The 27,433-nt window shown below is 40.8% G+C and overlaps 1 protein-coding gene across 2 annotated transcripts in view; it reads right to left on the bottom strand.

Moving 5' to 3' along the window:
* The window catches only part of LOC143555634 (protein ZINC INDUCED FACILITATOR-LIKE 1-like), a 61,564-nt gene extending 35,112 nt beyond the window's left edge, over nucleotides 1–26,452 (bottom strand). Inside the window, exons 1-17 of one of the 2 annotated variants that reach the window (XM_077045156.1) lie at nucleotides 26,222–26,452; nucleotides 26,100–26,140; nucleotides 25,938–25,998; nucleotides 25,766–25,868; nucleotides 25,570–25,672; nucleotides 25,428–25,481; nucleotides 25,195–25,257; nucleotides 24,769–24,818; nucleotides 24,575–24,650; nucleotides 23,956–24,135; nucleotides 23,705–23,792; nucleotides 23,531–23,616; nucleotides 22,521–22,628; nucleotides 18,977–19,021; nucleotides 18,784–18,872; nucleotides 18,666–18,709; nucleotides 18,344–18,494 (exon numbers count right to left, since the gene is read on the bottom strand). In XM_077045156.1, coding sequence (XP_076901271.1) covers nucleotides 18,403–18,494; nucleotides 18,666–18,709; nucleotides 18,784–18,872; nucleotides 18,977–19,021; nucleotides 22,521–22,628; nucleotides 23,531–23,616; nucleotides 23,705–23,792; nucleotides 23,956–24,135; nucleotides 24,575–24,650; nucleotides 24,769–24,818; nucleotides 25,195–25,257; nucleotides 25,428–25,481; nucleotides 25,570–25,672; nucleotides 25,766–25,868; nucleotides 25,938–25,998; nucleotides 26,100–26,140; nucleotides 26,222–26,369 — 1,431 coding nt within the window. In that variant the 5' untranslated portion in view covers nucleotides 26,370–26,452 and the 3' untranslated portion in view covers nucleotides 18,344–18,402. Of the gene's footprint in view, nucleotides 1–18,343; nucleotides 18,495–18,665; nucleotides 18,710–18,783; nucleotides 18,873–18,976; nucleotides 19,022–22,520; nucleotides 22,629–23,530; nucleotides 23,617–23,704; nucleotides 23,793–23,955; nucleotides 24,136–24,574; nucleotides 24,651–24,768; nucleotides 24,819–25,194; nucleotides 25,258–25,427; nucleotides 25,482–25,569; nucleotides 25,673–25,765; nucleotides 25,869–25,937; nucleotides 25,999–26,099; nucleotides 26,141–26,221 lie in introns of those variants that run through there. The other variant, XM_077045157.1, reaches the window with a different exon arrangement.
* Nucleotides 26,453–27,433: the final 981 nt, after the last annotated feature.

Raw genomic sequence — 27,433 nt, 5'->3', positions numbered from 1 at the left:
GGTTCAGGATGATCTTGATTAGGATCTAGTTCATTAAGCCTTTCGATTCTTCCACATTCAGCTTGCAGTTCTTCATAAGTCCAACCTCTGAATTTGTAGAGAGTAACTTTGAACTTGGCATGCTCTTTTAGCCATAAAAGAGATTCTTTCTTAGCTTCCATCAATAGTTGTTTGTCAGCTATTGGCCTTTTAGAAATAGCTAGGCTTCTTTCATAAGCATGTTGTTCAAGATCTTTTGTCTTTAGAAGCTCTTGTAGATATACTCTTGCAAATTCTTCGTCAGACATTTTTTGGTTGCTTCTGCCAAGGATTTTGCTACCTCTTGTTCTTGATGAGTGATCAGATCATAAAAATTCTTTGGTTGAATCTTTTGACATGTGAAGATGGTGGTGAATCTTCTTCTTCTGGTAGGATCAGTTTTCTCTTTTTGAAACTACTGCCAGTACACCTAAACATGCCATGTACGATCCATACTAGATCTGACCAACTACCCATCCTACCTCCTCTACGTTCTTGACGTTCTTGACAACCCATCTTTGTCTTAGTAGAGTCTTTCAGTGGCATGTTTCGGTCCTCTTCCCCATTACTTAGAAAAAGTGAGCCACCGGTTCAGGTACAAGATACTATCATTACCGCCTAGACAATTAGACATCCAACCCGTAATCGCAATGACCCAATTGCAAGAGCGGAGCTCTACCAACTGAGCTATATCCCCCGAGCCAAGTGTAGCATGCATGAAGGAGTCAGACGCTTCTTCTATTCTTTTCCCTGGCGCAGCTAGGCCATCCTGGACTTGAACCAGAGACCTCGCTCGTGAAGTAAATCATCACACCTTTGGTCCGACCAAATGGAAGAGAATCAATATATTCCTTTTCGAGAGCGATTCATCCTTCCTGAACGCAACATACAACTCTCTGTTGTATTGCGCTCTCCAAGTGTGCATGTTCCCCCATTCTTCCTTATTATGGCAAGTCTTTGTGAAAGAACTCTAATGAGAAGAAAAAAGAAGGCGTTAAGAGACCCTCCTGGTCCAACCCTAGACACTCTAAGATCCTTTTTCAAACCTGTTCCCATTTCGAGTCAAGAGATAGATAAATAGACACATCCCATTTGATTTCAGCTTTCTCCAAACCTCGGGGGGGGGGGGGGGGGGAGCATAAAAAAAGGCTCGAATGGTATGATCCCTCCGTCACCCCAGAATGAAAGGGATGATCTCGTAGTTCATGGTCTGTGAAGATGCGTTGTTAGGAGCTCCATTTTCTTTTCCCATTGAGGCCGAACCTAAACATGTGCTCAAGAGATAGTTGTCCATACATTGATAAGGGATGTATGGATTCTCGAGAAGAGAGGAGCCATGGTGGTCCCCCCGGACCGCTCGGATCCCATGAGTGAATCGAAAATTGGATCTACATTGAATTTTTGTTTTAATTTATGAGATGTAATAAATAAGTTTTCATGCGTAAAAATATTAGCATCTTTCATCAATAAAATAATTACAATAAAACTTAATTAAAGATAATATCGGTTTAGCTATATATGTTATCTAACACCAACTATAAAATAAAGATAGTCTTGTATATTCTAAAAGAAATAAAAATAATAAAAATGTCAAGCCTAGATATGCATAATTGTGCATAATGGTGAGTAACTATAGTAAGTGTTGCAAAAATTCCGACTAGGCTTTGATTAATCTCTGATTAATTGATAGTTTCCACTTCACTGATTAATTTTGGGCTAATCGGTCAATTGTCAAATCCGGCCAGAACCGACAATTCCAGCGAGATTCCGACCAAAATTAGCATTTTCCGATGATACTCCGACCAAAATTAGCAGTTTCCGACGAGATTCCATAAAAAACCAGCGGTTTTCGGCGAGATTCAAGCCAATTTCATGCCAAAATGTGTTTATATATTTATTAAACTGAAAATTACATATAAAGATGTGTGCATGTATATATAAAATTGAAAATTATATATTAAAGTCCGATCCGATTAATCGTTAGTCCTCATCCCACCGCCCGACTAGCGATTTTTACAACACTGACTATAGTGTAACGGTTAGAAAACTATTATATATACTAGTTTTTATCCCCCGTATTACGGGTTTTGTTTTATATTATTTTTTTCTAATATTTATTTATTTTTTGAATTTTTATTTTTTTTATTGTATGAAAATTAATAATATACTTATGGTTTGATGATAAATTGTTTCACAAAAATAATAAGACGTTATAACCCGGTTTAAAAGCTATATGGGTTTGATGAGACCCAAGACCCGTTTATTTTTTTACTATAATATTGGTTTTTTATTATAAATAATTTATATATTTTTTAAAATAAATTAGATATTAACTTTTAGTATATCCCTACTTTATAGGATTTTTATATTAAATATTTGGTTAGATTAGTTTTTAATTTAATGAGATATTATAGCCCGTTTATGAAATATCTGGGTTTGATGAGACTCGTACCCGTGAATTCGGGTCAAATGAATGAGAAGTCTCCATATAAAAATCAAGTAAATCTGGTGACTCCAGAAAAAGGGGGTGAAACCACATCGCGACATGTAGGATTTTTATGGTTTCGTTTATATACATGTTATATATATATATATATATATATATATATATATATATATATATATAGGATGAGTATCATTATAGAACTGTTAAATTATTTAAGAACTTGAAGGAACCCTTGAAAACTAACGTTTTTTATAAAAAAATTTTGTATGTTAACGTTTTTTAAAGTAGTTTTATCATTTTCTATATCTATATCTACGATTCCAATTTTGAAAATTAGTTTTTATACATATCTATGTTTTGTTTTACACATATGTAAATTTGTTAGTACATAAATTTTACATATATGTAAACTTGTAATTAATATATGTAATCAAATTTTTTTATATAAATTATGATAAAACTACTCTTAAATAATGTTAGTATATAAAAAATTAAAAAATTGTTTGGTTTTTAAGGGTTCCTAAGAGTTCTTAAGTTTTTTAGAGTTCTTAAATGATACAAATCCTATATATATATATATATAGGTATGGTGGATAATACAATATTGTGTAGTTAAATGCATACTGTGATGCAGAGCGAAAGCACATGTGATGATCAAAGAATTCTTATCGCATAAATGAGATGTAATTTTGTTTATATGTAATACAACTCAATTAATAGGGATTTTATGGGATGTTTATATGTAATTTTGTTGACTAATTAAACAGGTTAGAAATAATGTCACACAAGCCATCCATTAATAGTCCAAAGCATAAGACACTTGTGATAGTGATTGACGGCAGTCGATCGCAGCGACTATGGACAACTAGTTCACAGATTCTTGAGGTTTGTGAATGTGAACGCTATGAGATGTCATTTTTCATCCTTAAGCCTTCAAATATGGATTTATCACATGCCTTTATGTGTCTTAATTACTACACATTGACCTTGCACCATATGCTCATGTATTTCAACTAGATGGGTTAAAACACTTTATGACTTATCAACCGACCTTGCAGGAGTAATCAGCTAAACCAATAAGCCCATTTAAATCAAATAATAATCCAATAAGCTTATTTAAAAACTTAATTGTTTAAATCCAATTAGAAAGGACCATTTTTACTTAAGACCCAACTTTTTCTCGTGCATACCGTTGCAATGTTACGCACGTACTGACACGCGTATATACGCGTTCGATGTCTCGTTTGCGTGCATACCCCGCCACATCACGCGGACACCCAACTAGTTCTTTAAATGTTTATGAATTTTAAATAACATTTATTTAAACAATTTTGATTAAATAGGTTTATAAAACTTCTTCAAAGTATAAAACTTCCCATTATAGTTCTTTATAACTCTCTTTATTCACAATATGAATGACTTACGGATTTAGCTTATATCATCTTCAATCTTCAATCTTTGGTGTCAAATCTTCATTTAACTCTTTGTTGTCAAAATCGTATTTGTATGATGATTAAAGATGATTCACAAGTGTTCAGAGAATTTGTATGTTGTTTAAATAGCATCTTTGATAAACTATTAATATTTCAAGTCACAATTGATTAATTAGTCATTATCTAAACCGTTAAATTTAATTAAAATTTTAACTATTGTTTTTTTTTTAATAAAAGAGATAATTTCTTAATTTAATTTATAAACCAATGGTGGCTACTTTTAATTAGGGGTGTTCACAATCCGGTTTTCACGGTTTTTAGGTGAAACCGTGAACCAAAACGTTTATAACGGTTTTATTACCGAAACCGAACCGTTGAAAATTAAAGCCAAACCGAACCGTTATTAATGATTTGGTTCTGGTTTGGTTTCAAAGTTTAGGCTTCAATAATTAATTGAATTTATCATAAAAACCAACGGCTTAACTATACCTCTATATGTAATAGATATAATTGTATCTCTATTGATTTATCAAATATATATATATATATATGTCTACATAGTGTATGTATATGCATACAAAATAGTTTGGAAAAGTTATGACACTTGAACATATAGTAAGAGTATGCATGCATACAAATTAAAATCCAGGTATGTATTATAGTCACATATGGCTTTAATAAGAATTGAATATATCTAATATAGAATATTTTATAAAAATATAAATAAATCTTACGGTCCGGTCTATTCAGCCGGTTTTTGGCATAAATCATAAACCAAACCGTTTGTTACGCTTTGAGATTCTTTTAACCAAATGACCGATACGACCGCGAAACCAAACCAGTGACCGGTTTTGGAGGGTTTCACGGTTTCGAACCTAACCGTAACACCTCTACTTTTAATTTAGACAGTTAGAAAGAGAATTTAGAATCATATTTATTTGAAAGGGGGGGGGGGGGTAGAAAGAGAGATTATTTAATTTACCTAAACTAGTGTTTTCTATGTTTTCTGTTTGTTTAAATAACTCGTAATGTATCATAAATTATGATAATGTCATCATTGTTTTACTCACTGATTATAATAATTAAATGGTTGAGATATATTGTTGGACCTGTGCAATGTGGCTGAGAGAACACAAGCATCTGCAGTCACGTAACTTGTTAATTCTTTTGGAATTAAAAAAAACTATACGGGAAGCTAGTTTAAAAGTCCAGAGTGAAGAAACGTGGATCGACTCACTGGTAGACGATCTACTTTCCTCGGGTGTGATTATGCTATTCCACCGATGGTTCACTGGGATCTGGGTTCTTCCACCTACAAAATGAACAGCACCGTAAACTTACCCCTCAGAAAGGGACAGAGGGGTCCTCTTTGGGGTAACCCTCCGGTGTGAGAATAAGTGTTTGTAGGAGAAGATAATAATATGATAGTAAGGAAATTTGGAGAGTATTGCTTGATATAGCTGAATACTGTGTAGTTGGATGATATTGGATATTATTTGATGTTCTTCCTTGTGGAGTTGATGTGGTATTTATAGTGCTAGGGTTTCCACTGATTGGGCTCAGACCCAATTAGGGTTTTGTTGGCCTCTTCCAGTTGCTTTGCGCCGCGTGTCCTTGGGGACACCTGGTGCTTTTTCATTGGTTATAATCACGTGGTAGCACATGGTTTATGCTGAGTTGTCCACCTTTCATTGGCAGCTGTCAACATCAGCATATTCTTATTCCTTAAAAAGATACCTTCTGAAAGGTTGTCTGACGTGCACAATCAAGGTTGCCCTAATCCTGATTTGGATAAGGACGAGGTTGATTATGTGCATGTGTGATATGCGCCAATCCTGAGGATGCGCGAGGTCTTCTCTTTATTCTCACGCGCAGATGTTTCATGCGCAGATGTGATATGCACGAGCATGTGATATGCGCCGCGCGCTGATGCGCCACGCGCATATGTGATATGCGTGAGCATGTGTGATGCGTGAGCATATGTGATGCGTGAGCATATGTGGTGCCTGGGCATATGATGCCTGAGCATGTGATGCATGAGCATATGTGATATGCGTGAGCATATGTGATATGCGCCATGCGCATAGGTTTTGGCCTTGTGCCTTCATAATGTCTTGATTTCAAGCCTCTTGTCTATATCTTGTGGGTTGACCCGCCTCGCTCGTTGTTGAGGCGGGTACATACCTCTTCAAGCCCCCCCAGTCTAATGTGTGTCTTGTCTTCGCGCGAGCGAGGCAAGATAGATATTAGACTTAACAGTTTGCTCTTTTAGTAGGGGTTTGTCTTTTTCTTCTTATTATTCATCGTTGCGCGAAATTCTATCCTTTTAGTTGAAAACGAATCGTCCCTGTACGTGGTTGGTTGTTGCTGACATGCGTCAGTGATGGAGACGTGTCAGACCTTTCGTGTGCTCGAGGTGCTACAGTTGCCTTTCGTGTCCCCTCACATAGTGTCAGGGACACGTGTCGCGCTCGCGTTGGTCCGTTCGTGCGAGTGGTGGCGCGTGAATTCTGGCAACAGCCGTAGAGTTTCTTTTCGTGTCCCCTCACACAGTGTCAGGGACACGTGTCGCGCTCGCGTTGGCTTACACCTGCGAGTGGGGGCGCGTGAAGTCCGATCAGCACCAATATTTCTCTCTCCTGGGCCTATAAAAGCCAGCCCTTAGAGTTTTTTATCCTTCATCTTCTTGTTTATTATTCTGAGCTCTTTTCTTTCTTTTCTTCTATTCCGATTAGCTGTCTTCTGCTTCCAGATCTCTGTTCTTCAGATCATCCTTTGTCCGTTTTACAGTTGTATGTCTGATAGCTCAGACAACACAACCTCCCCTATCTATCGCCGTGTTAAATCGTTAGTAATGTCGACGTTGAAGAAGACCGGCAAGGGGAAGAGGGCTGCTGAGGCCTCATCGGAGGAGGTAGGGAGGACCAAGGCAGTGAAGAGGTGGGATGAGATCCCCTGCAAACTGAGGCAGGCCGATCTTGACAGCCTTATCGCCTCTCATGGTTTTCTCCCTGAGTTTGGCTGCATGTTGCCTGGGGCCGGGCAAACGGCGGCGGACCCGCCTACCGGTCATATATCCCTTTACTGCCATTTTTTCACCCACTGCAACCTTCGTCTTCCGATGACAAGGTTTGTGGGTGCGGTGCTTAGGTTTTATGGGATTCATATATCCCAAGTCCATCCGTTTGGACTCGTGCGCATGACTCATTTTGAGTTCATGTGCAAATCTCAGCGCGAGGAGCCCACCCCTCGGCGCTTTCAGTTTTTTTATAAGCCCAAGATCCAAGATTCTTGGTTCTCATTTATTCCTCGCAGTCAGAAGGTCAAGTGCTCCACTGTTTCATTCAAGAGCCTTCATGACTGGTCTGAGAGGTTTTTTTACATCAGGGCTGGTGTGATCCCCATCCGCATGACCATGCGCGCGATCTCTTCTGCGCCTGCGGATGTGGGTGTCTTCAAGAACCCAACTGGCGCCTGGGTTAAAAAGTTGACCGCCGAACCATCCCCCGCCAAGAAAATTTGTGAGGAGGCGCTGGTGGGGGTCGGTATGAGCAGGAGGTGGGCTGACAGCGCGACTGAGCCCGTTATCCAAGTTGACGGCTTGTGTAAGTTAATCTCATTGCCTTACTTCTGTGTGAATATAATTCGTTTTGCTGATATCATTTAACTTGTTTTGTGCAGTCGTCAAGGAGTATGTCCACGCCGCCTATGATGAGCATATGGAGGGTGGCTCCGTCGAGCTGGGCGCTGGGGAGGTTGGCTTCCCCGATCGCTTCGATGACATGTTCATCCCTGTTGATCTGGGATTTATCTTTGACAGCGATGCGCCTGGTAAGCCTTTGTACTTATGCATTTTCCTTTATAATACCAAATTTGGCTAACATTTCTGTTGCATGTATTGTAGATGCGCTTGAAAACTACGAGCTGGAGCTCGCGGAGGAGGAGGAGGAGGAGGAGGAGGCGCCCCAACTAAAGCGTAAAGCTAAGGGGAAAACTGGCGCAGGGGCCAGTAAGAGACAGAAGAAAGATGTTGCCCCTGTTGCTCAGGATCCTCCTACTCAGGCGAGGGGATTTGAGAAAACCCAGGAATTTCCCTCTAAGTTTTCCTTATCTTCCCTGCCTCAAAAAGTGGGCAGACCTCCTGTCCACACGAGGTATGGTGCTACTACCTCCTCCCTTCGCGCGGTGGAAAAGGGAAGCGGCGTTGCGCCTTCGACAGGTATACTTTGGTTATCCTTTGCTTATCTTTCATGGTTCTATGAGCGTGATTCTGATAGAATTACTAATGAATCTTTGCTCATTCAAATGTTTGTAGAGCCGGCGACCTTGGTGGATCAACCTCAAGCGCAACAAGATGCCGAGGCTGCGCCGGAGGTCGCTTCGAAGTCCCCTGTTTTACCCTCGAAAAAGGGTAGAATGGACTTCATGGCGATGTTTGCCTCGCGAACGGAGTTGCGCCAAGGTACGTATTGTGCTTTTATTTTCTGACTTTTTTCTTTTAGATCAAGTCATGAACCATTTCTTTTTGTTGATTTTTTCATAGGAGTCGTAGCTGGCGTACAAGCTGCTGGCGGCACTCCTGGCGCCGGTGCCAGCGCCGTTGGCTCTGCTCCTGCTCCTGCAGGCGATGAATCTCCCCTCATCGGGATTACTAAGGAGCAGGAGACCGTTTTACGCGCCGATCTGGCGGCGTCGCGACGTCCCTCACCTCCTCCTGCGCACAGCCCTCCTCGCGAGACTGATTTTGATTCTAGGTCGCAGGAGAAAATGCCTGTTTCTGAGGAGGATGAGGAGGTTCAAGCTGAAGGCTCCGACAGCGGCCGCGGCAGCCCTGCAGCGCCACGAGGTTTCGCGGCGCCGTCTTCTCGTGGGCCTGCCGCTGACTTTTCTGCTTCGTCCCCGCAGGTATAAGTTCGTTTTTGCTCCGCTGCACGGACTTTCATATTAGTGTTTTGATGACTTAGAGCATTACTTTGTGTTTGCAGGAAGCCGATCACATTTACCGCCCGAGATGGAATATTACTGAGGACAGCTCATTTCAGTCCATGGGCGTGTGTGAGGACTTCTGGGCTCATTCTGTGCCTCCAGCTGAAAGGAGGTTTCAGGAGGCCCGCGCTCGCGATGACTTGCTCAAAGACCATCTGTTTGCTGGGTCGGCTTTCTTTGCTGCCTCCCAAGAGCTTCGCTATGATTACGTAAAGGTACGTGATGCTCTTGCGGAAGCCAAGCAAGAGGCTAAAGTATCTGCTTCGCATCTTTCTGATGCTCGAGAGAGAGCTGAGAAGCTCCAAGCAGAGCTCAGTGAGAACAGAGCAAGTGCCAACACCGCGTTCGTTAAGCGCGGGCATGAGCTACAGGCCGCGCGGGAGAAGCTGCAGGCGGCCGAGGCGGACGCTGCCAAGTACGCGCGTAGAGTGCGCGACTTGGAGCTGGACGCGGAGGCGCGTGACCAAGCTCTTGTCCAGTCTATAACTGACAAATCATCACTGGAGAGTGAGGTTGCGCGCCTGAAGAAGGAGCTGGCGTCCGCGCAGGCCGAGAAAGACGAAGCCTTGGCGACGGCAGCGTCTAGCCAGGAAGCACTCGATCTTGCGCGAGCGGAAAAAGAAGAAGTCCTGGTGGCAGCAGCGTCCGACAAAGAGGAGCTGAAACGGACGAAGGAAACTGTTGAGTTATTAAACTCTCAGATTCCTGCCCTCGAGACGTCTGTTGCTGGCCTCGCGCAGGATCGCCAATGGCTAATCTCACAGGGCATGACTCGTTGCGCTTACGCGATGAAATACTCAGACGAGTTTCAGGCCCTTGTGATGGACTTCAACGCTGCCGCGCGCTTGGTGGGTCGAGCTGAAGGGTTTGATGGCTATGAATATGGCATGTTGAAGAAGAACCCATCCGAGTACCCTTATCAGAGCGACGTTGCCTGCGCGGACATGGCCGCGATGGGGGAGAAGTATATGAATACTCTCATTCCCATCCTTGCGCAGGTATTTTAACCTTAATGAGATTACCTTGACTTATTTTCCAAGTCTTTTTGTACTCATATTTTTCCTTATGATTTGCAGATATCCGTGCTTGCTGACCAGCCCGATCTCGGCGCGCTAAAGAAATTACTTGACGAGTGCGAAGGGGCTGGTGGCGGCGATGATGGCGCGGGGAATGCTGGCGTTGCTAGCGGCTCTGGCGTGGCCAAAGGATCCGCTCCTGACACTATTGTGATAGAAGAATCCATTCAAGACAAAGAACTTGACTATGGTCAGTTTGGAGATGACGAGGAGCGGGCTGCGCCAGATGCTGAGGGCGATGATGATGACTATGAAGAGGCTGACGTCGACGTGGAGACTTGAGAAGCCTTTCATGTTTTTTATTTTTATTTGTAGTTTGTATCTTATCATCTTGTAAACTTGTAAATTTCAATGCTTTGGAATGAAATTTTGTTTTTCCCTTCTTCGCATCTTGCGCATTCCCCATTCATCTCTTTATATTGCATGTTTGCTTGTTGAATATAAGATATGCTTGCACGTTGAAATAAGAACAAGGTTGTAAGGAAATTATTATACTTAATCCTTGTCATATTGTAAGTGATTTTGCCATATCTTGATTATGTTGACACGTGCCTAGGCGTCTTCATTATTCCTCTTTTGCGCGACGTTGTCGCGCATTTATTACATGGAATTATGAGTTTTTTAGCCTTTACGTATCAATATGTGTTGCTCAGATATCCATTACAATTGCATGCGCGACCTCGACCTGAGACCTTAACAACTATGTTTTGGCATTTGCTTTGCCTTAGTTGTGTTTAGGTATTTTTATGGTCAGGCTGCACAGTATGTAGGATGGATGTTGTGAGTGATTTGAGCTAAGGCTCACATTATTGGGCTAAGGCCCTGACGTTTTAGAGTTAAGACTCGTTAACGCGTTTGAGCTTGAAGCTCGCGCATGTATCTTTTACTTCGTTTTATTTCGTTTTGATGTCAATACAATGTTGTCATACTGCTCAAAATTAATAAAGGGAAGTGTGAAACATGTATGCAAAGGTAATAGAATTGGGCTAAGGCCCTGACGTTTTAGAGTTAAGACTCGTTAACGCGTTTGAGCTTGAAGCTCGCGCATGTATGTTTTACTTCCATTTTATTTCGTTTTGATGTCAATACAACGTTGTCATATTGCTCAAAATTAATAAAGGGAAGTGTGAAACATGTATGCAAAAGGTAATAGAATCCACATTAAGAGAAGATAGCGCGTATCATTATTCATAATGGCTTAAAAAGCCTTGATTACAAACTTGACATTTTTTTACATGAAACATTTTCTAAGCTGTGCCGCGTTCCATGCGCGCGGGATCTTCTTTCCATTCAAATCTTTTAAAGCGTATGCGCCTTTTCCCAATTCTTCCGAGACTTGATAAGGTCCCTCCCAATTGGGGGACATTTTTCCCGGGGGTATCGCGCGGCTAGCTTCATTGTTTCGAAGGACAAAATCATTTTTCTTGAAGTGGCATTCTTTCACACGCTGGTTGTAATATTTTTCCAGTTTTTTCTTGTATTTGGCTTCACTGATGATAGTCGCATCTCTGCGCCCTTCGAGTAAGTTGAGATCCAACCTTCTTTCGCGCTCGTTATCAATCTTGCTCATCATGAGCACTCTATGGGATGGGCATCCAATTTCTGCTGGAATCATTGCCTCTGTTCCATAGGTTAGGCTGAACGGGGATTCGCCATTGCTGGTTTTGCTTAATGTCCTGTGTGCCCACAGGACATTAGGTAGCTCTTCGACCCAAGAATGGGATTCTCCCTCTAACCTTTTCTTCAGCCCATTCAGCAAGCTTTGGTTAGCGCGTTCCACTTGGCCATTCCCCTGAGGGTGATAAACTGAAGTGAAAATTTGGTTGATGCGCAATTCCTTGAGCCAGCTGGATATCTTCTTGTCAGTGAATTGCTTGCCATTATCGCTCACAATTTCCATGGGCAAGCCAAAACGGCATATGATGTGGCTCCAGATAAACTGCTTCATCGCTTCGGCTGTGATTTTTGCTAGTGGCTTGGCTTCAACCCATTTTGTAAAATAGTCTACTGCCACTACCACAAATTTTACTCGCCCTTGCGCTTGCGGTAGGGGACCCACAATATCGATTGCCCATTTGTGGAAAGGCCATGCGGAGGTCACCGGAATCAAGTTGTTCTTTGGCCGCATGGTGTTTGGCGCATAGCTCTGACATGCTTTGCATTTTTGGATCTCATTTAAAGCGTCCAAGTACATGCCTGGCCAACAGTAACCTGCGCTCATTGCCTTGGTAACAACCATGCGCGGACCAGCATGTATTCCACAGATTCCTTCGTGTATCTCTCTAATCACATAGCTTGCTTCCTCAGCATCAAGGCATTTCATGAGCGGTCCAAGATAAGAGCGTCGATATAGTGTACCATCAAGCAGTTCATAATTCTGCGACTTGTGTCTTATCTTCCTCGCCTGTGCGCGATCGTCTGGTACTCTTCCCTCCTTCAAGAATTCCATTATTGGAGTTATCCATGATGAAGGGGTTGTATGAGTTACAAGGACAGACTTCGCTCCCACCGACGGGTTGCTCATTACTTCTACTCTGACATCTTTGCCAAAGTGATCGAAGCTGGTTGATGCCATCTTGCTCAGCGCGTCAGCAGATTTGTTTTCACTGCGCGGAATATGAATGATTCTGAAGCAGTCAAATTGCTCGATGAGCTTTTTCGCCTGCTCTAGATATAGAGGCATGGTGTTCTCCTTGGCATCATAAAGGCCATTGACCTGTGCTGCTACCAAGTATGAATCAACATGGGCCTCTAGTTTTTTAACTCCGAATTTGTGCGCGATGCGCACGCAGCCAGCAGGGCTTCATACTCAGCCTCATTGTTGGTGCTTTTGAAGTCCAACCTGATGGCGTAAGTATATTCATGATTCTCTGGATCCACCAGTTTTAGGCATGCGCCGGACCCTTCGTTGTTTGAAGCTCCGTCAGAGAACAATCTCCAACCATTTTCTTCATCATTGGCTCGCGAAGGGTCTGCCTCGCGCTGAGCCTCTTCAATTTTTCCTTCGGGGACTTCGGCAATGAAATCAGCCAAGACTTGTCCCTTGATTGCTGGACGGGGCTTATAGGCGATCGTGTGCTCTCCTAATTCCAGCGCCCATTTTGTTAGCCTTCCCGAGAGCGCGGGGCGCCGCAAGACTTGCTGGATGTTGTAACCAGTCAGAACTTCAATGGGATGACCATTGAAATATCTATGAAGCTTGCGCGACGCGTGTGTTAGTGATAAAACTAACTTTTCCATGATGGAGTAGCGCGTCTCAGGATCTGTCAGCACCCGACTCACATAGTATATTGGCGTTTGGATTCCCTTGCGATCCACCAATAATACTGCGCCGATGGCGCGCTCTCCTGCTGATAGGTATAATGTCAAAGTTTCACCAGGAAGTGGAGCTGTGAGCGCGGGCAGATTTATCAAACATTCTTTTATCTCCCTGAAAGCTTGCTCGGCCTCAGGAGTCCATTTGAATTGGCTTTTTTTTAAGCAATTCCTCAATGTGTTGACAAATGGGGTAGATTTGCTTGCATGGTTCGCTAGGAACCTGTTGATTGAAACCAATCTACCATTCAGCTTCTGGACCTCTTTCATGGTGGATGGCGAGGGCATGTCAAGGATGGCCTCCACCTTCTCAGGGTTCACCTTGAAACCATCCTTGGTGACCATTACACCTAGAAATTTTCCCTCTAGTACGCCGAAAGTGCATTTGCTCGGATTGAGCTTCATGTTAACTTCCTTTAGGCGCCCAAGGGTTTCTTCGATGTCTTTGAGCATTTGCTTTTCCTCCCTACTTTTGATCACCAAATCATCCACATAGACTTCTAGGTTTCTTCCAATTTGCTCGCTGAAAACGGCATCCATAAGTCTTTGGTAGGTGGCGCCCGCATTCTTCAAGCCAAAGGGCATTTTTGTGTAGCAAAAAACACCCTTGTCGGTTCTAAATGCGGTCTTGTCCTCGTCTTGTGGTGCCATTTGAATCTGGTGATAGCCCTTGTAGGCATCCAGGAAACATTTGAGTTTGAATGGCGCCACGGAGTCCACCTTTGCGTCGATGTTTGGGAGGGGGTAACAATCTTTTGGGCATGCTTTGTTGAGGTCTTTGAAGTCAATGCACATCCTCCACGACCCGTTACTTTTCTTTACCATCACAGGATTGGCTACCCATGTCTGGTATCGTATCGGGCGGATGATGTTTGCGTGCAATAGATCCTCAACTTGCTCATTCATGGCCCTCGCCTTCTCATCCCCCATGACTCTCTTATTTTGAGCAATTGGCTCTACAGACTTGAACGTGTTGAGAGAATGTTGCGCCAGGTCTCGCGGAACCCCAGTCATATCAGAGTGTTGCCACGAGAAGACCGACATATATGCTGTGATCAACCTTTTCATTCTCAACCTCGTGTCGTCTGATATCGTAGCGCCAATTGTGATTTTTTGCTCAGGGAATTTCGGGTTGAGAATCCATTCCTCTGGCGCGTTGTCTGCCATTGGAAGTTTCATTCTCCCTTCCCGCGGAGTACTTGTCACTGCACACAAATGATCTCGGTATACAAAAGTTACACCTGTTGGTGTTGGGAACCCCAATGCGCCGTGCGCTGGCGACGGTATGGCGTTGAATTGGGCAATCGTTTCCCTACCCAAGATCATATTGTGGCATGAAGTGGTGGGCAAGACCAAGAAGTTAACAACTTCGGCTCGCTTGTGTTTCTCATCCCCCATGGTTAGTTCAAATTGTATTTGACCTAGGGGATGAATGATTTCATTTGAAACACCAGAGATTGGTGCATTCACAATTTCAAGCCTTGCTTGGTCTGCCGGATCCAGTTTCCTGAAACATTGCTCATACATGATGTCTGATTCGCTGCCAGTGTCCACCAGGACTTTTGACACTTCATAATGAGCAATGTGTGTAGTGATGACAAGAGGACTGCTGATGGAAGGGCCTCCCCTGATTCTTGGGAAGATGACTTGTTGCTCGCGCCAATCTCCTTGGATTTGCGCGCTTCTCTTTCTTGATATTTGCCCTTGCCTTCCTCCCTCGGCTACACAGATTCTTTTGTACTTTTTGCTGGCTGAGGCTCCTGATTGTTCATTTTCTGGTCTTGAGTTTTTTACCAGGTGAGCCAGCTTGCCTGATTTCACATCTTTTTCAATTGAATCCTTCAAGTGGTGGCATGCATCAGTATTGTGTCCTGTGGACTTGTGAAACTCACAGTATTTGCCACTGTCTGATGGTCCCTTGTAGTGTAGTGGCTTGGGGCTTTTGAATTGGACATTCTCAGTGCTTAACACCTGTGAAGGCGTTTTAGTGAGGGGAGTCCATATTCTTGGCAGAGGTCTGTTAGGATCTCTGCCGCCCTCCCTCTTGTCACCCTCCCCGCGATTACGAAGGTCTTTTTGAGGCTGGGGTGAGCTTGGTTGCGCCTGCTTTTCTGCTGAAGAAAAACTGGTTGGTTGCAACCTGGACCATACAGAGTTCTGTTTGCCCCTTCTTTCGTTGCTGCGCGGTGTCTCAGCTTGATGCGCTCTTTCTCTTGCCCTATCTTGGGCAATTTGTTTTTCATTTCTCGCGAAGACTCGCGATGCTTCCATTAGTTTGGCCCAAGTGGTTGGCATGCCATCTCTGCTTACGAGAGCTCGGCGGAGTTGATCACTGCGCGCGCCTTGTATAAAGGCCACGCGCAAGAGTTGCTCAGTGATACCTCCGATTGCCAGAGACTCCTGATTGAAACGAGTTATGTAGTCTTCAATCGTTTCATCATTCTTGCGCACGCAGTGCATGATGTCGTAAGGGTCGCGCGTGTGTCTGCGCTGCTGTACGAAGTGGGCTTAGAATTTTTCCAACAGTTCCTCGAACCCATCGATTTGCCCAGTCGGCAAGCTCTCGAACCAGACACGCGCCGCGCCCGTGAGGCAGCGAGCAAACATGTGACACCATGTTGGCATCGTCCAGCTTTCTAGGTTTCCAGTGTTGTAAAAACCTTGTAAGAAATCGTCTGGATCTGTTGTGCCGTCATATTTGCCCAAACCACTTGGCATCTTGGTTTTGTGCTGAATAGGGGCCTTCGCGATGCGCTCGGTGAACTTTGAATGTTTCACCAAGATGGCTGGTCTGTACGGTGTGGTTACGTCCACTTGCCCTCTAACTGGTGGGCTGTACGGTATGTGCAGATCCAGATCGGCTTTGGCTCCAGGCGCCATGTTCACGTGCGCGCAGGGCTGTGAGCCTCCTGAATGAGTATCTCGCGTCTTCCTCATGCTGTGCACTTCTTCATCACTAAACTCAGTGTGTGCAGTGTGAACGGAATGACCATCTTCCGGCACGCGCGCCCTTTTTGTTCCATGGACGATTTGCTTGTCAAACGCTAACCTTTGTGTTAAGTCGGCTGTCTTTTTGTGTTTGACCATCTCATTGTACTTGTCCATTAGACGTCGTTGCTCGTTTATGAGCCATTCTTTGGGGTCATTGGTTTCATCTTCTGGACCCATTGGTCCTTTTTGTTTCGCGCCGGCAAGATTTTGTAACGTAAGATCGTCTGGAGGAGTTTCAGTCTGGTCATGAGGAGTTGTGATGAAGGGACGGTTACTGGTGGTGCGCGTAGAATCACGCGGCACCCTCAGAAACTGCTGTCCCCCATTAACATCCTCACGTTCAATATCCTCCAGAACTTGATCAACGTTACGAACGCCAGAAACCATGGTGAAAATTGTTTTTTTTTTTTTATAGATCTGATGAGATCTTGTTGCCGTTGTCCCACGGATGGCGCCAATGAAGAAACGTGGATCGACTCACTGGTAGACGATCTACTTTCCTCGGGTGTGATTATGCTATTCCACCGATGGTTCACTGGGATCTGGGTTCTTCCACCTACAAAATGAACAGCACCGTAAACTTACCCCTCAGAAAGGGACAGAGGGGTCCTCTTTGGGGTAACCCTCCGGTGTGAGAATAAGTGTTTGTAGGAGAAGATAATAATATGATAGTAAGGAAATTTGGAGAGTATTGCTTGATATAGCTGAATACTGTGTAGTTGGATGATATTGCATATTATTTGATGTTCTTCCTTGTGGAGTTGATGTGGTATTTATAGTGCTAGGGTTTCCACTGATTGGGCTCAGACCCAATTAGGGTTTTGTTGGCCTCTTCCAGTTGCTTTGCGCCGCGTGTCCTTGGGGACACCTGGTGCTTTTTCATTGGTTATAATCACGTGGTAGCACATGGTTTATGCTGAGTTGTCCACCTTTCATTGGCAGCTGTCAACATCAGCATATTCTTATTCCTTAAAAAGATACCTTCTAAAAGGTTGTCTGACGTGCACAATCAAGGTTGCCCTAATCCTGATTTGGATAAGGACGAGGTTGATTATGTGCATGTGTGATATGCGCCAATCCTGAGGATGCGCGAGGTCTTCTCTTTATTCTCACGCGCAGATGTTTCATGCGCAGATGTGATATGCACGAGCATGTGATATGCGCCGCGCGCTGATGCGCCACGCGCATATGTGATATGCGTGAGCATATGTGATGCGTGAGCATATGTGATGCCTGAGCATCTGTGGTGCCTGGGCATATGATGCCTGAGCATGTGATGCATGAGCATATGTGATATGCGTGAGCATATGTGATATGCGCCATGCGCATAGGTTTTGGCCTTGTGCCTTCATAATGTCTTGATTTCAAGCCTCTTGTCTATATCTTGTGGGTTGACCCGCCTCGCTCGTTGTTGAAGCGGGTACATACCTCTTCATAGAGTATGTTTAAAATGATAGTAGCATAAGTTTTAAAAGTTGTAATTATTTGAACCCTTAAAATCATGTCAAGTTATTTTTTTTATCTTTCTATTTATATGTATTATAATATAGCATATATAGTGTTATGATAAGATAAAAACAACTCTTAATGTAGAGAACGTACAGATAACAAGAATAATTATGCTAACACTTGATTAATTGTTCTTATTCTACAATTTTTAGTGTTTTATGTGACCCATGTTCGATTCCTGTCACCCATCATGTAGTTTTGGTAGCACCGAGTGATGATGGGAGACTATACGAGTTAGTGGCACTCACTATTTGTATCCTTGAACTAGACGAGTTTTACCTCACCACAATGTCGTGCTGGGCGTTGGACTTAGGTAAGGGTTTTCACTGGGTCGAAATACGAGTGTATCCCGATGTGGTGAATTTGCCAGTACGTAGCTCATTTGAAGGATTCGTTAGCTGTTCAAAACAAAAATTTTAAAATCATGTTTAAAACTATTGAGTAATAATAATTACCCTATATTTTGTAGATGAATTTAATTTTGTAGAATAAAAAATATATGTGTAATTTATATAAATTCGAATTCAAAGTCTAACAATCGGTTGGTACAGAAATCATTCGACTTGCAGTTTGCATTTTCGTTACATAGGGGATCTTAACCGAACCTACAGATTTCTGGTTCTCCCAATTAGTGATGATTTGTAGTCAAAAATGGTTTGAATGTTAGCAGAATTCCAACTCCCTCGACCACGTTCAAGATGAAAAATATCATTTGATCGCCTGCAATTAAATTTACAAGGAATATGACATCACTTGAATAAGTTGTGATTTCTTTCAACTTGTTTCACCCGTTCTTTATTTATTTTAGGCCAAACTATTTGCACCAGTTAGAAACAAAAATAACCAAAACAACTCATTTGCATAAAATGGAAATCTAGTGAAAGCATGTACCAGGAAGAAATGCGGCATTTTGTCTCTTTTGTGACCATGATAAACTACATAAAGAGAAAAATCGCGATATGAAACACTAACAAAAAAAAATACAAACAATTAACAAACGAGTACTCACAGTGCACCTCCACATGCGGGACCAATTGCTTGAAAAACTGACATCATAGTCATGGCGATACCATTAGCCGTGCCTCTTTGATGTTGATCCTGTTATTCATGTACATTTGCATCAATATAAAAGCTAACGCATATGCCTTCTAAAACACTTTTGAAAGATAAAACTAAAAAAATATAGTAAGTATGAACATTACCACAGCTTTATTTTGCAATATGAAGGTCCCAGTTATTCTCGACACCTGATGAAGTTCAGAATCTAAATTAGGATGCTTAAAACGGTTTGGTAGAACTGCATACATATTTTTACCATTTTGTGAATTTGGTGTATCTAATATACACGGGAGTGCTCAACAAAAACCGCATTTAACTTGAAAATTCGTGAAAACCACTTTTAAATATTACTATATTTTTTAAAAAGTTTATTTTAATTCTTTTTATATTATTAATCTTTACCCAAACTAAAAAGGAATTAAAAAAAACTTAAGTAGCTCACAAAGTAAATATATGTATCTCATACAAAGTAAATATATGTAGATTACGAACTACATATCTACTTTCACGAACTACCTATATATTTATTATTTCTTTTTTGATTTTGTCAAAGATTAACAACATATAGAAATAATGAAAAAGTTAGAAATTGAAAACTTAAATATCTTTAAAATAGTTTTCACGAGTTTCAACTATCTTAATGATTTTTATCTAAACTATCTCATATATATGTTAATAGATGATAATTATCTTGGTTTTGGGAAAAAGTACTAGACTACCTTTTGTTCAATCTACTTTTAATGTTTATTTACCGTTTGATTTGATACACAGTGATTTATGGACATCACCGGTAATTAGCACCGGTGGTCATCGTTATTATATATAGTTTGTTGATGACGTGACAAATTTTCTATGGAACTATCCCATTTGCAACAAATCACAAGTTTACACTATTTTTCAAACGTTTTATAAACTAATTGAAACTCAGTTTGAACGCAAAATTAAGCAGTTTCAGTGTGATAACGGAAAGGAATTCTCTAACAATTCCTTTCAATCATTTTGCAACCAACACGGCATGACCTTTCGTTTTTCATGCCCGTACACCTCTTCTCAAAACGGTAAAGCGGAACGCAAAATCCGCTCGATCAACAACATCATTCGCACCCTTCTAGCCCACTCCAACATACCAAATAACCTTTGGCACCATGCGCTAGAAGTGGCTACCTATTTAATCAACATTCTTCCAAGTAAAAATCATAATTTTCAAACCCCCACTTACTTACTTTACAAACGGACACCTTCCTATGACCACCTTCGAGTGTTCGGCTGTCTATGCTACCCGCTCATTCCTTACACCCAGATTCATAAACTTGAGCTTCGCTCAAAACCTTGTGTATTTCTTGGTTATCCTACCCAACATCGTGGTTACAAGTGTCTTGACCTCTCGACACACAAAATAATTATTTGTATACACGTAAAATTCGACGAAACCGTATTCCCATTCAAAACATTAAACAAACCCACACTTCAAACTTACACTTTTCTAACCGACCCAATACGCCCACAATATTGGCACTTAACCACAGACCACACTCCCTCACCTAATCCCCACATTAACAATCCACCTACCCGATCGGCTCCCCCACCTCCTACGGTTACTGTACCAACTCCTTTGCGAGTTTATAGTCGCCGACCACCTAACACCACTCAAAACTCAGTCCGAACACCTAATACCTTTATAGCCAAACCCACCCATACTAACACCACACTTACTACGACCCAAACTAACCAGAACCCAAACCCAACAATTGATCTTATCCCTACTGTGGAGAACAATCCAAACCCACCCACCGTGCAAACCCCACTTCCTACTACCCGCACCATCCGTACCAGATCCATGGACGGAATTTCGAAGCCGAAACAACAATTTAACCTAAATACCACCGCTATCGCTCCATTTCCCCGTAACCCGACTGTTGCCTTGTCTACACCTGAATGGCGCCAAGCAATGAATATGGAATTTAATGCCCTTATTAAAAATGGAACATGGGAATTAGTCCCGCGCCAACCACAGATGAATGTAATACGAAGTATGTGGTTATTCCGACATAAATTTCGGTCGGACGGGTCCTTAGAAAGATACAAGGCGCGGTTGGTTTGTGACGGTAGAAACCAACAACTGGGTATCGACTGTGGGGAAACGTTTAGTCCAGTCGTAAAGCCAGCCACTATTCGCACGGTAATATCGTTGGCACTTTCACAGTCTTGGTCGATTCATCAACTCGATGTGACGAATGCGTTTCTACACGGAACGCTTCATGAGACAGTATATATGCGTCAACCCATGGGGTTTCGTCACCGCGATTATCCGGGCCATGTATGTCGACTAAAGAAATCTTTATACGGGTTAAAACAGGCACCGAGGGCGTGGTACCAAAGATTTACAGATTTTGTTGTCACACTCAGATTCACCTAAAGCCGGTGTGATAACTCACTTTTTGTGTATCAGCATGGATCCGAGACAGCCTATATTCTTATTTACGTTGACGACATAATTCTCACCACCTCCTCAGAAGCTCTAAGACTTCACATCATGGCCAAACTTGCTTCTGAATTTGCAATGAAAGACCTTGGTCCGCTTAGTTTCTTTATGGGGATTTCGGTCAAACGAGACGGTGATTCTATGTTCTTATCTCAACGTAATTATGTGAATGAAATCTTGGAAAGAGCATGTATGTCTACATGTAAATCGGTACCCACGTCTGTTGATACAAAACCGAAGTTGAGTGATAATGACGGGTACGACTTCAAAGATCCAACTTTCTACCGAAGTTTGGCCGGGGCTCTACAATATCTCACATTTACCTCTTACGCCTTCCAGCAGGTGTGCATTCATATGCACTCACCCAAGGTCTCTCACTGGAATGCGTTACTTCGGATTTTGCGGTACCTCCGAGGGTCCTCGGATTTCGGACTCACACTCGGTCCGACACGGACACTTGCACTACGGGCATATACTGACGCGGACTGGGCTGGTCAGACACTCGACGATCGACATCCGGCTATTGTGTTTACCTGGGGGATAATCTTTTATCTTGGTCGTCAAAACGTCAGTCGACCGTATCGCGTTCTAGTGCAGAGGCTGAGTATAGGGGTGTAGCCAATGTCGTGGCGGAAATTTGTTGGTTACGGAACTTACTTTTCGAACTACATCGCCCACTATTGATAGCGACCTTAGTGTACTGTGACAATATAAGTGCAATATATTTATCGGGTAATCCAGTGCAACACCAAAGAACGAAACACATCGAGCTAGATATACACTTTGTTTGCGAGCAGGTTCAACGAGGAAAGGTTCGAATCGTACATGTACCGACACACTATCAGATTGCAGATATCTTCACGAAGGGACTCCCGAAAATTCTTTTTGATGACTTCCGAGCCAGTCTCAGCATTCGATCACCTCCCGCTTCGACTGCGGGGGTGTAATAGATGATAATTATCTTGTTATTCATAATTCAAATATACGTATATATATCTCTAAAATAGGAGATTCTATGTATATATATTGACATTGGTTAATGAGAAGAGGCAAGGGATTTAGTCCATCTTTTATATGTGTATGTGTGCGCGTGTGATGATAGTACCTCCTATTCTTATCAAGCACTATTAACGCACTCATATCATAATTTAAGTGATAAATATCAGTTAATGAAGTAAAAGATATATAGTCACTATAAAACTTACTGATAAGATGCTCTTCATTATCGATGCACAACTTAACGTAAAGGAGAGCATGAAGCCAGATAACATCGCTATGTATGGATAACTTGTGAGTAGAAGTATAGTCAAAACCTACACAACAACAAATAGTTATACACTTGACCGAAAATCCAAAATACGACAAGTAAGAACACCCTAAACGTCCATAAACTATCATATCAACGCCACATCATATTTCAAACTTCTCTCATAAACCTTTATTTTTTTCACAACACCAAAACTATACAAACCCCATTAAAAATTATTAAAACTATATATATAATGTGTTATATATATATATATATATACACACACATCGAGAGAGAGTGAAAGAGAGGGGGGTCACCAGTCCCGTCCATGGACATGTTTGCATGCACAAACCCCACTTGCTGGACCACAACATGGAAGTTTGTCGATGCTCGTTTGTTGTGTTGCTACATGGGACGGACTGTTGGGTTCGTAGGCCTTGTTGGCCCGGTTTATTATTTGAAGTCCAAAGGGCAGACGGGTGTATGGTGGCCAGACCGAAGCCCGACCCAATTTGGGTTTCTTGTTTAATAAGATACAAACCCTAGTCGTATCTCTATATATTTGACGTTATGTATTTGTAATCTTTTGTCACTCAATAAAGAATATCTAGTTGCCACCCGTGGACGTAGGTCAATTTAGACCGAACCACGTTAAATCCTCGTGTTCGTTTATTGCTTTCGTGTTTGTGTTCGGTTCGTGTGTGTGTGTTTAATCCTAACACGGACGACACCCACAAACCTTGCATTGTGGACGCTCTAACTTAGTCTAATTTATTTGAATATATTTATTCTACTTTGGAAATATATACAATGAAATTAAAAACTATCTTAAACGAAGAAGAATCTGAATTATAAATTCAGAAAAAACAAATGATAGTTAATTAAAATTTTGTTAAACATAAGTTGACTTTCAAAGTAAAAAAGGAAGAAAAATGGTAAAAAAAAAATGAATAATAAAGTGCTTACTCCTGAGATGCGAGCTACCATAATGGGCCCACACATCCTCTCTGCAACAGGATACAATGGAGTTTGAAATAGAAGAAGGCCCGCCCCTACAACAAGTTATGAGTCAATATATAGCTAGCCCCGTTTAATAGTACTTAATTAACATTTTAATTTGGTAACATAAGTACTTATCACCTGTGATGGATAAAACTGTGCCAACATCCTTAGTAGTGTAGTTGAGTCCTCCCAAACTCTTAGGACTCACAGCCCATAATGAGAAAATCTGTCAACAATAAAAAAGAAATCGTTTTGCAAAATAGTATTCAAACATTTGCAGAGTGATCACTTTCTAAGCCATATATAGTACTTAACGGTTCATCACGAATTAGAATCGTTTAGTTTTTTTAAAGACTCCGTAATTTGGAAGTACGGATAATAAAGTCTACCTCAGCATAAGCCATGTTATGAAGAGAGAAAACACAATAGACAATGATAGAAGACATTAATGGCCAGTTCTTGAGAAGGGTAATCAAACTAGAATCTTTTTTCTCATCTGTTTTTTCCTCAGCATCAGGTGCCTCGGAAGCGGACTCCAGCTCACTTTGTTTATGAAAGTGTAAAGTTTCCTGCAGGTTTAAAATCAAGAGAGACTACATAAATAAAATATGGTATGAGCTTCAGTAATATTTAATTGTATTTGTTATTTCTAGCTAGGAGTATTAAACAGTACCAAAAAAGAATGAGAATGCACTAGTTAGAATGTCAAAAATGATGCTTCAAGTCAATTATATATATCCTGGTTGGTAAAATGTAAGGACCCAAGTATGATTCTTATGACATGTTAATCTTCGGTTTTTGTTAGTCCATGGTTATTCAGGTATTACCAAATAAACTTATATTTCATTAACAGCTCATAAGTCATAATTTCTACTTATTTTTTTCTTCATAGAAAATGGAGACTTTAAGACTTAAGTAGTATCTGACTCAAAATATTGAACAAATATCATGTTAAGATGCATCTTAAGTAATTAGACCCAAAAAAAAGTTAACTGCATAAAACTGTACCGGAAGCCAAATTACAATGATGGTCACAAAAAGTGCAAAAGTGGAGATGCAAAGGCAAGGCAATGCGTATTGAAATCTGCATCACAAATCATATTTGTTGTCACCCAAATCTGAACTTTCATAACTATAACAGTAATTGCGAACACCGTCATCACTATCTAAAAAATAAAGAAGTTAAGAAAGGGGTAAACTACCTCCCAAATAGAGAATCTGAAGATACTAGACTTGGAAATTTCTCTGCAGGCTGAATATCAAAACAAGCACAAAAATTAAAAGACGCGAGTAAAAGACAAAACTGTTCATCGGACTCTCAACAGAATAAACTATAAAGCAGCAAAACAATCACCTTTTTTCCCAATCAGTGTCATCATGAATGCATCTTTCATTACAATTTAAGTTGTAATTATTTTATGATAACTTGTTTGTTAAATTGTTTAGATAAGTCATAGCTATCAATCAGTCATTTTTTCAAGTAAGGATTGCTCTAAACCGAGGGTTAAATCGTTTATTTACTCATTTAGAAAAATACTATTCTTTTAATCAAATTTCAAGATCTTATATGAAGATCATATATATAATTAATGCATATCGCCTATCAAGATACATTTGGAGGTATAAACCTGTGCAAGAAAACCTCCCAAAGCCGGACCAATGATCAGTCCTATCCCCCATGATGTACTAATCTGAAATATATATCACTCAATCAGTTTATAAAAATTCCATGTAAGAAAACTATAGAAAATATGAGATGGGTTGTAATATACTAATATTAAACAATAACTATTTTGAAAAGAAACAACTTGAAGCTGATGTCATTGGAAATTATAGAAAAGAAAAGTGCATGATTACTTACAGATGACAACGCTAAAGCTTGATGTTCCTCACGGAACAGTTCACATGCATATGCCTGTTTATAGGAATGTACCGAATCAGCAGAAACGTTAAATGAATAAACAAAATCTAAAATCAGTATTGAGATGTAAGAAAAGGATTACCTTTAGAGTTCCAAGTAGCCCATTCAAAAAGCCAAGAAAAAACCTTGTAATGATAGCCATCCAATAGTTGCCACTAAAACCGAAAAGTGTGTTGAAAATAACCCTGAAGATGATAAATAAGAACATAAGTATTATATGTATGAAACATAGTCGCCAATATAATAACTACTGAGGAATTAAGTAGTTACGAACGTACACTGATGAAGTGCCTAAAAGAATAACTGGTTTTCGACCATATCGATCAGCAACCACTCCCCATAAGACAGCGGTCAGTGCCCTTCCAATCATATATGCAGACCCTTGATAAAATTAATTAAGCATCATATGAGATATGCTTTCAGTACACAATCAATCAACATTTTCCTTACCAACATAGCCTGCATAATAACTAATGTCCTCCTCTTTCTCCGCAATGTTGAAATCCCTTATCTACCGTAGAATCAAGATAAAGACTTTCACATGTCAATATATATATATATATATATAGGTATAAAATCAAAATAAGCAAATGCAGAAATGAACATACTTACCATGAAATATAGGAACGGATAGAGGCATGATATCGGCAGTGCTGAGAAGAAAACGGAAAGGCGTGTTAAATGATCAAGATAAATTTAGTAGAAAATGAATATGATCAATAAGAGTTGCTTACTAACGGAGAGCGCCATAATCCATATACAAAACACTTGCTTAATCGGTAACCCGGTTTGCAGCTGTTTCTTCTGATCAACAATGCATCCAGGACAGTCTTTGTAGTATACTTTGTCCAAAAGTGGTCTCTTAAACTCACTGTCAGCCATGTGTTTTTGAACTGCAAATAGAAACCCAATTCAGCTACTACCCAAACTCACTTCTAAAATTTATTGCTCGGTTATTATGAATTAATCAACTTAAAAAGAACGCTTAATTTCTACAGCTGCTTTGTGAGATAGTGGAGAATCAAATTATACATTTATACCCAATATATTGTCAGCTTTAAATGATTCTGTTTATGTATAATACACATGTGTATTATGGGTTTATTAATTAAATATAGACCGGTGAGAATGGAGTTTTTTCTTTTTTTCTAAATTGGTGCTAAGCACATGTCTTTCATTTTGGTTTTATACTTTTTATGCTTTTACGAATGGTACTTTCCGGATTTTAAACCCCTGTTTTTTTTTTCATTTGTTAAAACAATGTTTAGAACCATCCTCGATACTTAGGTGAGCATTTCTAAGACGGAATGTCAACTATCTATACCGTTTTTAACATTGTAGACCTTACTCACTTTCAAACACCATCAAGGAAAAAAGCCCACACCATTGTAGAAACCCCCTTGTGTTAAGTTTCAAAACTAAGACCTTAATATCGCAAGCTTTAAGCATCACCCCGTCCAATTGACCAAAAGGCCAACGGCCAAACCCTGGATTTGTTACGTTAAACCGCTTCCACGTGTCAGACCACACCACACACAAATAAGGAAATTAAATGCTCACTTTCTATCTTTCCTTCATTAGCTTTCGATGTTGTTCATTCCTTTTTTTTCTTTTTCATAAATGTTTTTACTTTTCTCTATGTACTTCCTTTATGTAAAGCATGCTGCACATCATAAAAAGAAGATGCCGATTCCATATCAATTAAATACATAAAAAAGACAAAAAAAAAACCAGGTTGATGGAACTATGTTAGAATAAATATATTTATATATTTATTTATGGCCCTTATGATTATTTATATTATTATAATTGATCAAATAATATCATAAGCCTTATTAGATAATAGGTAAAAGCTTGATGGACGCTTTTACCCTTAAGACTAATTAAAAGGTTTCCCCTTGGGTGTATATATATAGAGAGATAATTAGAGAGTCTAAGGTTGGTTA

Source organism: Bidens hawaiensis, unplaced genomic scaffold (assembly GCF_021521415.1).
Source record: "Bidens hawaiensis isolate Kalapana, Puna unplaced genomic scaffold, B.hawaiensis_p1.1 tig00018221_1, whole genome shotgun sequence".
NCBI classification, from domain to species: Eukaryota; Viridiplantae; Streptophyta; class Magnoliopsida; order Asterales; family Asteraceae; genus Bidens; species Bidens hawaiensis.
Note: the sequence above shows the minus strand (reverse complement) of the source record. Positions and strands in the feature narration are given on the sequence as shown.